Source organism: Paramisgurnus dabryanus, chromosome 9 (genome assembly GCF_030506205.2).
Source record: "Paramisgurnus dabryanus chromosome 9, PD_genome_1.1, whole genome shotgun sequence".
Classification (NCBI taxonomy): Eukaryota; Metazoa; Chordata; class Actinopteri; order Cypriniformes; family Cobitidae; genus Paramisgurnus; species Paramisgurnus dabryanus.
The window spans coordinates 12,156,527-12,171,028 of NC_133345.1; the positions used below are offsets into that span (position 1 = coordinate 12,156,527).

Genomic DNA, 14,502 nt, shown 5'->3' on the forward strand with positions numbered 1-14,502 from the left:
GCAGTCACAAGCCGCCACCGGCCAGATGCTAGAAGACAGCTGACTTGTAGTAACTGCAGTTGTAGCGAGTAACCTTTTGGTAACATTTTATAAAAAACTAATCAGTTAGGGCAGGGTGTTGACATATTTAAAGGGAAAGTTCACCCAAAAATGAAAAATCTGTAATCATTGTATCACTCTCATGTTGCTACAAACCTGTATAAATGTAGGAACAAGGAACACACGTATTGATAAAATGTATAGCTTGAATGCACCGCAAGTTGCTTTGGATGTGTGTCTTAGAGATTTTTAATCAGTGTGGGGACTCTCCTTTGTCTTTAATTGTCTTACAAACTTAGTTAAAATATTCTTTATCCATCAAACATAAAATACTTTGATCATGTTAGAGGGCGGCACCTCCTTCAGGTAAGGTCCACCTGTGTCATTTCCCAATAGATCACTCACACTTTCATACCCATAAATATCTTAAACTCTTACTATTAGCTATAATTTTGCAGCAGAGACACCTCTTACATATGATAGTATCAATTCAATGGGTGAATGGAGCCACTTGTTGCACTCCTGCATATGGTAATGGCCATCATGACTTTCTCTAAAGCCAATGAGACTGTATGTCATCTGCGTGGAGAGCCTGCATATCCTCAGCTGTGGAAAGATGGAGACATTGTACTTGGAGGGGTTTTTTCCTTCCATAGCAGCTGGGAGGTCAGACAGCTGGCGTATACAGTTACTCCACCTCCACTGGAGTGCATCAAGTGAGTAAAACCTGAAAAATATATAATACTGAAAAATGTAAAGCTTTTTTATTTAAGGCCTTTTTTAAATGATTTCTTCTGGTTCTTTAACCAGTCTTAATTTCAGGGACTTCCAGTATGCGCAGTCAATGCTCTTCGCTATAGAGGAGATTAACAACAGCACCACTTTGCTGCCAGGGGTCTCGTTGGGCTACAAGATCTACGACACATGTGGCTCTGTGGCTGTGGGGGTTAAGGCAGCTATGGCCCTTGCTAATGGGTTTGAGAAAACATCAGTTGAAGGACCCTGCACAAAGCAATCTGAGGTGCAAGCCATCATAGGAGACACAACCTCATCAGCTTGCATGGCAATAACAAAGAGTATCGGACCTTTTAAACTTCCATTGGTATGTTTATCACTATAAATATTTCTAAGTAAAAAAAAATACTTGTTTTATGTAAAATTATGCTAAATAAAAAAAAACAGAGGCATACAATTAATGTAAATTATGCACCTTCATTGTTTATTAAATTAAACATCTTAATTGTCTCCTATAGATCAGTCATTATGCCACTTGTGAGTGTCTCAGTGACAAAATTAAATATCCTTCATTTCTTCGAACTATTGCAAGTGATTACGTTCAGAGCAGAGCACTGGCAGAGCTTGTAAGACACTTTGGTTGGACCTGGGTGGGAGCCTTAAGAACAGATGATGATTATGGTAACAGTGGAATGGCCACTTTCACTAAAGTCGCTGAGCAGATGGGCATCTGTCTGGAATATTCTCTCCCGTTTTTCAGAACGTATCCAGAAGACAAAGTAATGCGAATAATTGAGCAGATTAAAAGCTCTACTTCTCGAGTAATTGTGGGATTTCTTGCTCACTGGGATTTGGAAGTTCTGCTGCATAAATTTGTTGAACACAACATCACAGGATTTCAGTGGGTGGGCACAGAGGCCTGGATCTCAGATTCAGTCATTGCCAGTATGGATAAGCATCATATTTTACAAGGGGCCATTGGGTTGGCTATTCCCAAAACACAGGTGACAGGTCTAAAAGAATTTATTCTAGATATAAAGCCATTGAAATCATCAGGTAGTGCCATTTTCAGTGAGCTTTGGGAAGCTTTGTTTGAGTGTAAATACTCCAGTAAAAATGATTCAACATTCACAACTGAATGTACAGGAAATGAAGAACTTTCTCAGGTGCAAAACCTATTCACAGACATGTCACTCATGCCCATCTTCAGTAATGTGTATAAAGGAGTCTATGCTGCTGCTCATACACTTCATGACCTTCTGGGCTGCAAGGACAAATGCGCCACAAAGAAACAGCCTGACCCTTCAACAGTATGTTAACACTAACTTAACATTATAACAGAGTAAAAGATAGTTTCTTTTAAGGCCATATGTGGAAATGGAAAAATATTATAAATATACAATAAGCTACACTGAACTATTAATTTACAATACATCATTTACAACATTCATTTAAATGAAAACTAATAGAATGTTATTAGACAAATATAAAGATATATATGTATGTATATATCACAGATAAAGATGTGTTACATATGTTACATATTTGACTGTTTTTTATATTTTGTCACCTCAATCAGTTTCTGAAGCACCTGAGAAAAGTGCGTTTCAAAACCAAAGATGGTGAGCAAGTTTACTTTGATGAAAACGGAGATCCAGTTGCAAAATATGAGATAATAAACTGGCAACCAAGTAAAAAACAACACTACGATTTTGTTACTGTTGGACTTTATGATGCCTCTTTCCACGGGTTGGAACGTTTAGCTGTGAATATGACTTCAATTTTATGGACAAAAAATTCTGCACAGGTAAAAAATGTGGACGACTTTAATAAGAGAAAACTGTTATGTTCTTTATAATTTATATGTATACATGTATGTACAAATAAACAGGCAATGGTAAACTTAGCAAGCTGCAATAATTGTTGCAGGTGCCTGTGTCTGTGTGCAGTGAGAGTTGTGCTCCTGGCACTAGAAAGGCTGTGCAGAAAGGAAGACCTATATGTTGTTATGACTGCATACCATGCACAGAAGGTGAAATCAGCAACACTACAGGTAAAACATCTTAATGACTATATTTATAAAAGTGGATAAATAAATGCTATGGCTGTAATTTATTAAATTTATCTATTACCAGATTCTGTAACATGTCTGCGATGCAATGAAGACTTTTGGTCAAATCTACAAAACAATGGATGTGTTCAGAAGGAGACTGAATATTTGTCTTATGAGGAGATCATGGGAATTTTGCTCACAACTATTTCTATTTTTGGTGCATTTACAACAATGATAACCGCAGTCATATTCTTCAGATATAAAAACACTCCTATCGTAAAAGCCAACAATTCTGAATTAAGCTTCCTACTTTTATTTTCCTTAATGCTGTGTTTTCTCTGTTCACTTACTTTTATTGGTCGCCCCAGTGAGTGGTCCTGTATGTTGCGTCACACAGCGTTTGGGATCACTTTTGTCCTCTGTATCTCCTGTGTTCTGGGAAAAACAATAGTGGTATTAATGGCATTCAGGGCCACACTTCCAGGAAGTAATGTCATGAAATGGTTTGGGCCTCCTCAACAACGACTAAGTGTCCTTGGATTCACATTTATACAAGTTCTTATCTGTGTGCTTTGGCTAACAATATCTCCTCCTTTTCCCTTTAAAAATTTAAAATACTTTAAAGAAAAGATCATATTAGAATGTAACGTGGGATCAGCTGTAGGTTTCTGGGCTGTGTTGGGTTATATTGGACTCCTTGCTATTTTGTGTTTCTTTTTAGCTTTCCTGGCTCGGAAACTACCTGATAACTTCAATGAAGCTAAATTCATCACATTCAGTATGCTCATATTCTGTGCTGTATGGATCGCTTTTATTCCAGCTTATGTTAGTTCACCAGGAAAATTCACTGTGGCTGTGGAGATTTTTGCTATATTGGCATCCACATATGGATTGTTATTTTGCATCTTTATTCCTAAATGCTATATAATATTATTGAAACCTGACAAAAATTCAAAAAAACATTTAATGGGCAAAGTGCCCTCATAAGCCTACTGATTTATTAAAAGATGATACAAAATACAAATGTATAGATATAATAGTGATAACACAGTTAAGGAGAGATTTTACCTTAGCTCATCTATATTAAGTTATGCAAATTATTATCATTGGGATGCCACTTTTATTAACGAACAGCTTGATTTACATCTAATAAAAATTGCACTCATTATTGAAATGTATTTTGAATGTTTCACATCATGAACAAACAAAAGTCTCAAATCAGTGGATAACATTAAAGTAATGAAAGTTTCCTTTCCTATATTTATTTGAACCCTACAATGGAATTTTTCATAATGTTGCACATCCTGAAAAGATCAGACTTAGAAATATTATTTGTTGACAAACTATTTCATAAAAGACAAGAAGAGATAAGAAAGGGTACAGCAATGAGGTACAACAACACTTATTACACGGCTCTCTGGAATGCTTGATTCTGATTGGTTCGTTCTTTTCAAATAATAACCGCTCCAAAATAATAACGCATAGCCGGACTACTTGCACGAGTAAAATCGCTCCCCGCCATTAAAGATCAATAAAGATTACTGTCTGTTTGGCGCCATCTTGTGACAAACACTCGACAACCACGACAAGACACAGACAGCTTACTGAGACTGAACTTGACAAAATAGAGCATGACAGCTACGAAGCCAACATACAGAATGGGCATTAAATCTTCTCAAAGACTGGTTAAAGAGAAAAAAATGGAGACAGACAAGTATGAAGCAGAGGATCTTAATAAGGTATTACGATCATTTTATGCATCTGTGCAAAGTTTCGCGGAAGGATAAAAATGTTAATTTAAAACAAATATGCCAATAAAATGTTTTAAATTCATATTCATGTCCAGTTTTTTTTCTTATGTGGCAAGTAGCCGTGTAATAAGCGGGATAATGTAGAGGCAGCCGGTAGTTATTGGGAAATAAGCCCCTTCAGTGTGATACAAGACCCTCCGCTTCGCGTCGGGTCCTGATCACACTGTCGGGGCTTATTTCCCAATAACTACCGGCTGCCTCTACATTATCCCTTACATAACAAACCTTGATAATCATTTTAACTAAACTCAGAAAAGTCATTATTTTGTAGTTCAGCTTCAATTGGTCTTTAGATGGTTCAAGATTTTCTATAAAACAATAAAAAACAATGAAAAAATACTTTAATTTCTCAATGCACTTCTGTTTCTTGCATAATGCAGTATGAGTGCAAAAACAAACTAGCGCTAATGACGCTGATCCCAAATGGATTTTTATAAATGTGATAAAAGGCAAATCATTTCCTGTTCTGCCACAAAGTCTCCTGCTCTGCCTTCACATGGGCATGGCAAAGAAGACAGTGTCACTCCTTCTACTGCTGCTATATGTTGCTTGCATTCCAGCTACAGCACAATTCTGCAAAATGCTCAGCCAGCCATTCCCCCCACAACTTTCTGCAGAAAGAGAAATCAACATTGGGGGGATTTTCTCAATTCATAGAAATATTGTGCCAAAGACACATCTTTTCACTACCATACCAGAACCAGTCACATGTGTCAGGTCTGTATGAGAATAACACCATGCATTATGAATACTATATACTGTAGTATTGAATACTTTTAAAGGGACAGTTCACACAAAAATTATTTTATCATTTACTCACCATCAAGTTGTTCCATACCTGCAAAAATGTATTTGTTCTGCTAAACACAAATGAAGATGAAGCAGACCTGGGGCACCATTGACTTCTATAGTAGGAATAATGCCATGGAAGTTAATGGTGCCCCAGATGGTGCCAACTAATCTTAATTTGTGATTTGTGCAACCTAGAGGCAAATAATTTGTTACTTTAAGACTTTATGACCTTTCTTTTCAGTGGGATGGAAAGTTTAGCTGTGAATATGACTTCAATTTTGTGGGCAAGAAATACAAAAAAATTGTGGATGACTTTAAAAAGAGAAAATTGCTACTGTATGTTCTGGATAATTTTGCATGTAAAATGTCTTCAAAAATAAGCTGCAATATTTGTTGCAACTGCCTGTGTCTGTGTGCAGTGCAAGTTGTCCTCCTGGCACTAGAAAGGCCGTGCAGAAAGAAAAACCTATATGTTGTTATGACTGTATACCATGTACAGAAGATGAAATAAGTAAAACTACTGTTAAAAATGAAGAGTTTTGTTGCAAAACGAGATAAATCCGTTTTTAACATTTTTGTCAAAACATGTTTTGTTATCATGTTATTATTTGTTTTATGGTGCTACTTAGCTGTATTTTTTAAGTTATTAATAGGGGTGTAACGATTCATTCGTTTTCTCGATGCATCGATTATAAATTCTACCGATGCATATGCATCGATCTTGAAACCTGGATTTTTGAATCGTGAATCGTTTGTTTCGATTTTATATTTAAAAATCTAATGAATCGTGATTATAAAATGAATTCGATGGATAATAAAAAAGATATGAATACATTTTTAATTTGTTACATCTGCGACGTAAAATGAGCAGTGGACTACGTCACTAATCTTCAATTTGCGGCGCGCCTGTTTGCTGTCATTTGAATAAACGCAGCAGACAGTGCACAAATGGAGGGACACGAAGGAGAACAATGCACCAGCCAACATGAGATCAAAGGTTTGGGATTACTTCAGTTTCACGAAGGAAATTGAAAGATTGTCCGAAGTCCGTTGCAGTTTGCAGACATTATAAATCTGAGTTAAAATACATTGGAAATACAACGAACCTTAGCAACCATCTCCGCAGATGCCATGCCATTAAGATAGAGATACCTGCACTTAAAGGCGGAGTCCACGATGTTTGAAAAACGGTTTGGAAAAGGAGACGGGCCGACTACCAAAACACACTTATAGCCAATCAAATCAAATCAAATGCCGGGTTGCGTATGTGTGGGGCGGGTCTATCAACAGAAGGTCCAGATTCTATTGGGGTAGGGGCGTGTTTGTTTAGGCGATTTCAAATATCAACACTGGCTTTCAAACATCATGGACTCCGCCTTTAAAGCAGCTAGTATTTTAGGGTCAGACGTGAGAAGTGCTACTCCTTTACACATTTTGCTGTATTTACACACTTTGCCGTATTTCCTAAATGTTCAGGAAATGTTTACAATAAAAGCTTATGGTGCATTGAATGTGTAGAAGTAGTATTATTTTTCTTAGTTTACTTGCTTTAATGTATTTTGAGTCCTAAGAAGTTAAGCTATTAAACTGAAGTCCTGAATCTAGTTATTGAAAATCTATTAAATGGTCATGAATTTCCCAAATATTTCTTTTATTTGCTCAGATGCAGATGTATACTAAAATTTATAGAACAGAATCGTTAATATTCGAATCAAATCAAAATTTATTGTTAATCGAATCGAATTGAATCGGTCTGATTAGCAAAAATCGTTTTTGAATTGAATCGGAAACCTTTGAATCGTGAATCGAATCGATTCGCTATCTACCCAAAGATTCACAGCCCTAGTTATTAAGGTTTTAAATTAAAACAAACCAACTGCAGTTGAACTGATATTAATTGGAATGCACAACCAAAGAACGGGATTTCTGAAAAATTAAAAAAACTGAGTTATTTTGCAACAAAACTCTTAATTTCTAAAGGTGGATAAATTATTGCTAGAACAAAGCAAAACAAATAAATTTATAGAGGTTAAGAACAACTTGAGGGTCAGTAAATGATGACAGATTTTTCACTTTTGGGTAAACTATCCCTTTAAAAGATGTACTATAATAATATTATAATGATTATTTGCTGAATGTACTGTAACCCTTAACTGATGTTTATTGTCACAACTTAAACTTGCGTGAGTTTAAATTAGCTCAGACTATGATTTTTGCCATAGAGGAGATAAACAACAGCACACAGCTGTTACCTGGTGTAACTTTGGGCTATAAAATATATGATGCATGTGGCTCAATCAGTCAGGCCATCCTGTCGAGCATGGCTTTGATAAATGGCTTTGAAGAAACTTTACAAAATAAGTCCTGTTCTAGACCACCATTTGTTCAAGCCATTGTTGGAGAGTCAAGCTCCACTCCCACGCTTGCCATCGCCTCCATACTAGGCCCTCTGAGTCTCCCTGTGGTAAGAAATCTTTATTTATCTGCCATATGTTAAATCTCATGATAAATCAATGCATAATGAACCACTGCAAGATGCTCAAAAGGTACAGAAATGTAACTATGAAAACAATTGGTGTAAATATAACAATACTGTTGAACTTGGAGTGGTGTCAGGGTTTAGGGTCAATTATAAGGAGAAAGTAAAGTTTATTTTAATACTTTTCTTTTTCTTTTGTTTTTGTAGATCAGTCATTTTGCCTCATGTGCATGCTTGAGTGACAAAAAAAGTTTTCATCCTTCTTCAGAACGATAGCCAGTGATTATTATCAAAGCAGAGCACTGGCTCACCTTGTCAAGCACTTTGGCTGGACTTGGGTTGGAGCGGTCAGCAGTCGCAATGATTATGGTAACTATGGAATGGGGATATTTGTAAAGACAGCACAACAATTGGGGATTTGTGTTGAATACTCAGAGACTGTATTAAGAACCGATACACAAGAGCAGCTCCTAAAGACACTGGAAGTGGTTAAAAAAGCCACCGCCAAGGTTGTGGTGACTTTTATAGCATTCGGAGATTTCATCCCGTACAAGAAATTGATTGCGCAACAGAACATTACCGGGATCCAGTGGCTTAGTACTGAATCCTGGATCAATTCTCAAACTATTGCAGATACAGAGGAGAACCGCTTCCTCACCGGAGCCGTGGGCTTTGCCTTACAGAACATGAAGCTCGTTGGCCTGCGAGACTTTCTTTTGACTGTGCACCCTGATCAAGAACCAGAAAATAAACTTTTGAAAGATTTCTGGGAAACAGCTTTTCAGTGCTCTTTCAGAAACACAGGAGGCAGGACAGGTGGCTGTACTGGCTCAGAACGCTTAACAGAAGTGAAAAATGAATATACTGATGCATTAGAGATGCGCATGGCAAATAAAGTTTACACGGCAACTTAAGCTGTCGCACATGCACTGCATAATTTGATAAAAGATGTGAAATCCTCCACCAACAGCAGCAAAGTAGAGGTGCCCACACCAAGAAAGGTAATAAGGAAGAGATAGAATTATAAACAGAAAAGTCAAACTGAAACCAATTATGTTTGTGTTTATTCTCAGGTGCTGGAGTATATGAAAGATGTCAATTTGGTAACACTTTATTTTACGACCCGCAAAGTACCGCGTAATTAAACCGAATTTACAGCGTACCTATTTGTAACAACAGGGTAGGTAACCTTTAGGTATAAGGGAATAATATTTTAAGTTTGGGGTAATAAGGGGGTAAGAATATGAAGAATTATAAATTATTTATACTCTAAGTATTTTATAACAACAGGGTACCTATTGTAATATTACGTGGTATGTATGACTTAGTCAAGTCTATGGGGAAATTATGTTTTATTTATTTTTTATTGTGAATTTTTCATATTGACTACTGAATGTTGTATACAGTCAATGTCTACGAGCCACATCGGCAAATAAATATAACAGCATATCACTTTTATTTTAGTAGCCTATATTACTTGCTTTTAATAACAAAAGTCCAGCTGATTTAATGTGGTTATCTTTTTTTTAAGGTAAGTACAATACAAATAGCAACTTATTCCCTATTTACCAGGAAACTCCTACATTTGCGGACATAGTTGAAGTGGTGCTTTGCAATTTATTTACTGTAAACACAAGTATTTTAGCCAAATATAATTTATGAAATGGCAAACCAGAATGAAACAACAGCAGATATCAGCTCCCGCTAAAGCAAAAGACGACTACATGCGTAGGCTACTGCGCAGGTGTAGAGCGCGCGGCCGTCTGCTGGAGGTTTGCTGGAACGCGATCCTGAGGTGAAATTTCTTCAAGCGGTTTTAAAAACGTTCTACACTGTGGAGTACGGCTGCGAGTGATGTTAGCAGGTTCCGCATGCTGGATAAGGTGACTGGTTTTGTTAATACATGACTCACGCATTTCAAACAATGTTTTTCAAGAAAGTTGCTAGCTAACGGTAGCCGGTTAGCTAGCACATAAGTAAGCCTAAAATTTATAAACGTAACTGGCTAAGAAAACTCTGTTTCTGTCAAGGCACAGTGAAGAAACATTTACTGAAGGCTTTCATTTATGTTTTTTATATGTAATGCAGAACAGCATTTGTGAGACGACATCAACTCATCATCCGAGTGGACAAGAACACCAACAGAGGAAGCCAAGCCGCAAAAACAATGAAAAATTGTCATGACTTTTTATTTTAAATAAAAGTTATGTGATAATAAACATTAAGTGTTGGCTTAATTATAGTGTTTTAAAGATGTTTTGAAATAAGTTGTTTTAAAATAAAAATAACAATATTCTGTATGTTTATGGTATTTACCCTATAACAAGAGGTGAACAAAGCACCACTTTAGTTTACAGCCCGCAAATATGAGAGTTACCTGGTACATACACCGAACAATCGGGGAATAAGCCCCACTTCAATTTACAGCCCGCAAATATAAGAGTTACCTGGTAACTCCTGTATACATATACAGATCAAAGAGGTACAAGTTGCTATTATTTTTATTGTGTGTTATATTTTATTTGCCGACGTGGCTTGTAGACATCAACTGTAGGCTATACAAAACACTTCATCAGGTAAGTAGCAAATATGAAAAAAAAACATATTACACATAGACCATATTACCCATAGACGTAAGTCATACATACCACGTAATATTACAATATGTACCCTGTAGTTATGAAATACTTAGAGAATAATTTTCCATATATTCTTACCCCCTTATTACCCCAAACTTAAAATATTATTCCCTTATAACCAGTGTTGGGTGTAACTAGTTACAAAGTAACTAGTTACTGTAATAATATTACTTTTTTCAGTAACTAGTAGTGTAAGGCATTACCCGTCTGAAAATGGTAATATTATTACAGTTTTCCTGAGCTAGTTACTTGAGTTACATTCGCCAGTAGCACCTTCATCACACAAGGCACAAAACACAGAGAACAAAAGGGAAGGGGAGGTGGGCGTGAATGGAACAATGATTGGTCTAAGTTTGGCACGAGGTATCATTTACCATCACTGATTGGTCGACACCCGGCAGCCAGCAGCACAGAGCGGCAGCGGCACACTCAAAGACAGATCGGGAAAATGAAAGCGTCAACAACGGCAAGCTCTTTTTCAGAGGAAGGTTCCCAGCAACAGAAAGCTAGTTTCGACGGGTGGAGATTCAGTCATATTTTATTATGTTCAACGGAAGGAAAATAACTTGACGGTGAAGTGCACACTCTTTAATGTTTCTCCGAACGCTGTGCCCCACGTCCGGTAGTGGGTAAGGAAGCCAGCATTTTCTTGGCCGTGGCTTGCCCAAATAAACATTCTTGTCCAGAAAAAAAATGTAACTAGTAATATAACTAGTAATATAACTAGTTACTTTCTTCAGGGAGTAATAAAGTAAAGTAAGGCATTACTATTTTTGAGAGTAATATGTAATACGTAATATATTACTTTTTTGAGTAACTAGCCCCAACACTGCTTATAACTACAAGTACGTACTGTAGGTACTCTGTTGTTACAAATAGGTACGCTGTAAATTTGGTTTAATTACGCGGTACTTTGCGGGTCGTAAAATAAAGTGTTACCGTCAATTTTACTGCCAAAACAGGTGAGAAAATATTTTTTTCGAATGGTGATCCTGTGGCGAAATATGATCTGCTCAACTGGCAGCCAACTGAAGATGGAGGCATGCAGTATAAAGTGGTTGGTGTGTATGACATCTCACTGCCTCCAGAGCAACGTCTTAAAATTTATCAGGAACAAATCGTATGGGTTGAGAACAGCAGAAAGGTACGTCAAAAATAAATTATGAAATGCCTGTTCCAATAGTGGAAATGACAATACATTTAATATGACAAAGGGCAATATGACAAAAATATATAAAAACTCAATGGTGTAAACACAGAAAAAATAATGCAATCAATAATAAAAATATTTTTTTTTACATTTACATGCATTAGGCTACACATTTTTTAGTCGGTATGTGTGCTCCCTGGGATTCAAACCTATGATCTTTGCACTGCTAACAAAATTGAAATCATTGTTTGGGCCTAACATGGCAGGTTTCTTTTCGCAGCTGCCTGTGTCTGTGTGCAGTGAGAGTTGTCCTCCAGGCACAAGGAAGGCTGCACAGAGAGGAAGACCTGTCTGCTGTTATGACTGTATTACATGTGCAGATGGAGAAATCAGTAACACTACAGGTAATATGTACTACAGTGGTCAGAGACCTTGAAATGTGCTTTGTATTCAAAAAAATACATATTTGTTTAATTCCTTCACAGATTCTAGTGACTGCTTTCCTTGTGATTTGGAGTATTGGTCGAATGAAAGCAAAGACAGATGTGTTTTAAAAGCGATTGAGTTCCTTTCCTATACAGAAATCATGGGGATTGTGCTTTCTCTTTCCGCTCTCACGGGAGCATTAGTTACATCAATTGTATCTCTTGTCTTTTATCTTCATAAAGAAACACCTATCGTAAGAGCCAACAACTCAGAGCTGAGCTTCCTGTTGCTCTTCTCATTGACTTTGTGTTTTCTCTGTTCACTTACTTTTATTGGTCGCCCCACTGAGTGGTCCTGTATGTTGCGTCACACAGCGTTTGGGATCACTTTTGTCCTCTGTATCTCCTGTATTCTAGGAAAAACAATAGTGGTGTTAATGGCATTCAAGGCCACACTTCCAGGAAGTAATGTCATGAAATGGTTTGGGCCTGCTCAACAAAGACTAAGTGTTGTTACCCTAACTTTAATACAGGTCATAATTTGTGTGCTTTGGTCAATAATATCACCTCCATTCCCATATAAGAACATGCATTATTACCAAGATAAGATCATTCTAGAATGTAATTTAGGTTCTGCTGTTGGTTTCTGGGCTGTTCTTGCTTATATTGGCTTGCTTTCAGTTTTGTGTTTTGTTTTAGCTTTTCTGGCTCGTAAGCTCCCTGATAACTTCAATGAAGCGAAATTCATCACATTCAGTATGCTCATATTTTGTGCCGTATGGATCACATTTTTCCTAGCTTATGTCAGTACACCTGGAAAATTTACTGTAGCCTTGGAGATATTTGCTATTTTAGCTTCAAGCTTTAGTTTACTATTTTGCATATTTGCCCCAAAATGCTACATAATTTTGTTAAAACCAGAGAAAAATACAAAGAAACATATGATTGGGAAATAGTGATTCTAAGAAACTCAAGGATGAACATCTAATTGGACAACAATATGATGTAGTAAGTAACTAAGTAAACAACAATTGACAACCAAACTAAAAAAAGCATTGCCATTAAATAAAAAAGCATGCAAGCACAAATATATATCCTTTTGGCTTGTTAGAGTGACGTAATGACTGGAAGAGGTTCAACTAGGGTTGCAGCGATTATAGATTTTGATGGTACGGTTATAGTCTGATAAATAATCACGGTTGTACGGTTATTATGGACTCATTTATTTTACACCATTAATGTAAAATATCACATGGATAAATTTTTGAACAATTGCTAAATTCTTTTGTATTTTCAGTTTGTGTATTTTTTGTCCAATTTTTGGACAAATGATAATAATAATAACCTAGCAGGCTTTGACTTAAACAGCCTTTTGAAACCTGTAGGCCAGGGGTTCTCAAAGTTTACATTGAAAGGTCCAAATCTGAATTCTCATCATTTTCATAGGTCCGGAAAAACTTTATGTAATTAATTTGTTTATATAACAAATCAACACAAATAGTTTGGGAAAAAAATAAGTGTTTTTTGCATTTACAGTTATTTTTTTTTTAAACAAACACAAAAAATATGCCAAAAGTAACAAGGTGCAAAATACAGAGCAACCTATTTAGAGAAATGGCACAGTTTGTTCTCCTTCAGATGCATAAACCATGGCAAAAAAGTGTGGTTGGTAGGCAGAGACACTGACCAAAATTAGGGGTGCACCTATGGCTGATGATGCTTGCTTTGTTTCTCAATGAATTACGGTGAACTGCCGCTACATCCAAAAGCCAGGGGGCGCTCTCGGGCAGAAACCTAATATGTGCTGCAGACGAAGAACTAGACACACGCATCTCCAGGAAATGTCTTAAGGATATATTTATATTGCTGTTCTTCAAACCTTTTCAGGTATTTCATGATAATAAAGAATATGTATAAAGATTATGTATGCCGAGTGTTGCTTTTTCAAATGTATGTTTTAAACAACTCAAACCAACAGTGATTTCAGATTGATAAGGACTTACTGATCAAAAGCCATAGTACATGAATTAGCTGTGCATAATATCTGGGTATGATGGCTTCAGCGTTTTATTTTCGGACCAGAAATACTCTTAAATCTAAAAAGAAAAAGAAAAAACTAAACGAATGGTTAACAAGTTTAATATGCATTTGTAAAGTAGCAAATGCACACATTTAATCAATCACATAGAAATTAATGCACTTGTAATATGAATTTCCGGAGTCCGGACTTTGAGAACCCCTGCTGTAGGCTATTCATTTTAATGATCTTTGGAATAAATGTAATTTTATATTTGGACTGAATAAATGTTTTTATTTTGATTTGTTTGAAGTATTAGTAAAATCATAGAGCCGCTCAAAACGAATAATAACACAGGGTCA

General features: G+C 36.4%; 1 protein-coding gene and 1 pseudogene across 1 annotated transcript; both read left to right on the forward strand.

The window, feature by feature from the left end:
- The first annotated feature begins 540 nt into the window (after window positions 1-540).
- On the forward strand, window positions 541-3,814 carry LOC135773160 (extracellular calcium-sensing receptor). The gene is made up of 6 exons (XM_065282648.1): window positions 541-755; window positions 850-1,141; window positions 1,293-2,084; window positions 2,354-2,581; window positions 2,704-2,827; window positions 2,910-3,814. Exons 1-6 carry the CDS (start codon window positions 541-543, stop codon window positions 3,812-3,814), a joined length of 2,556 nt encoding a protein of 851 aa, XP_065138720.1.
- Window positions 3,815-5,140: 1,326 nt separating this feature from the next.
- On the forward strand, window positions 5,141-13,079 carry LOC135773162 (extracellular calcium-sensing receptor-like; annotated as a pseudogene).
- Window positions 13,080-14,502: the final 1,423 nt, after the last annotated feature.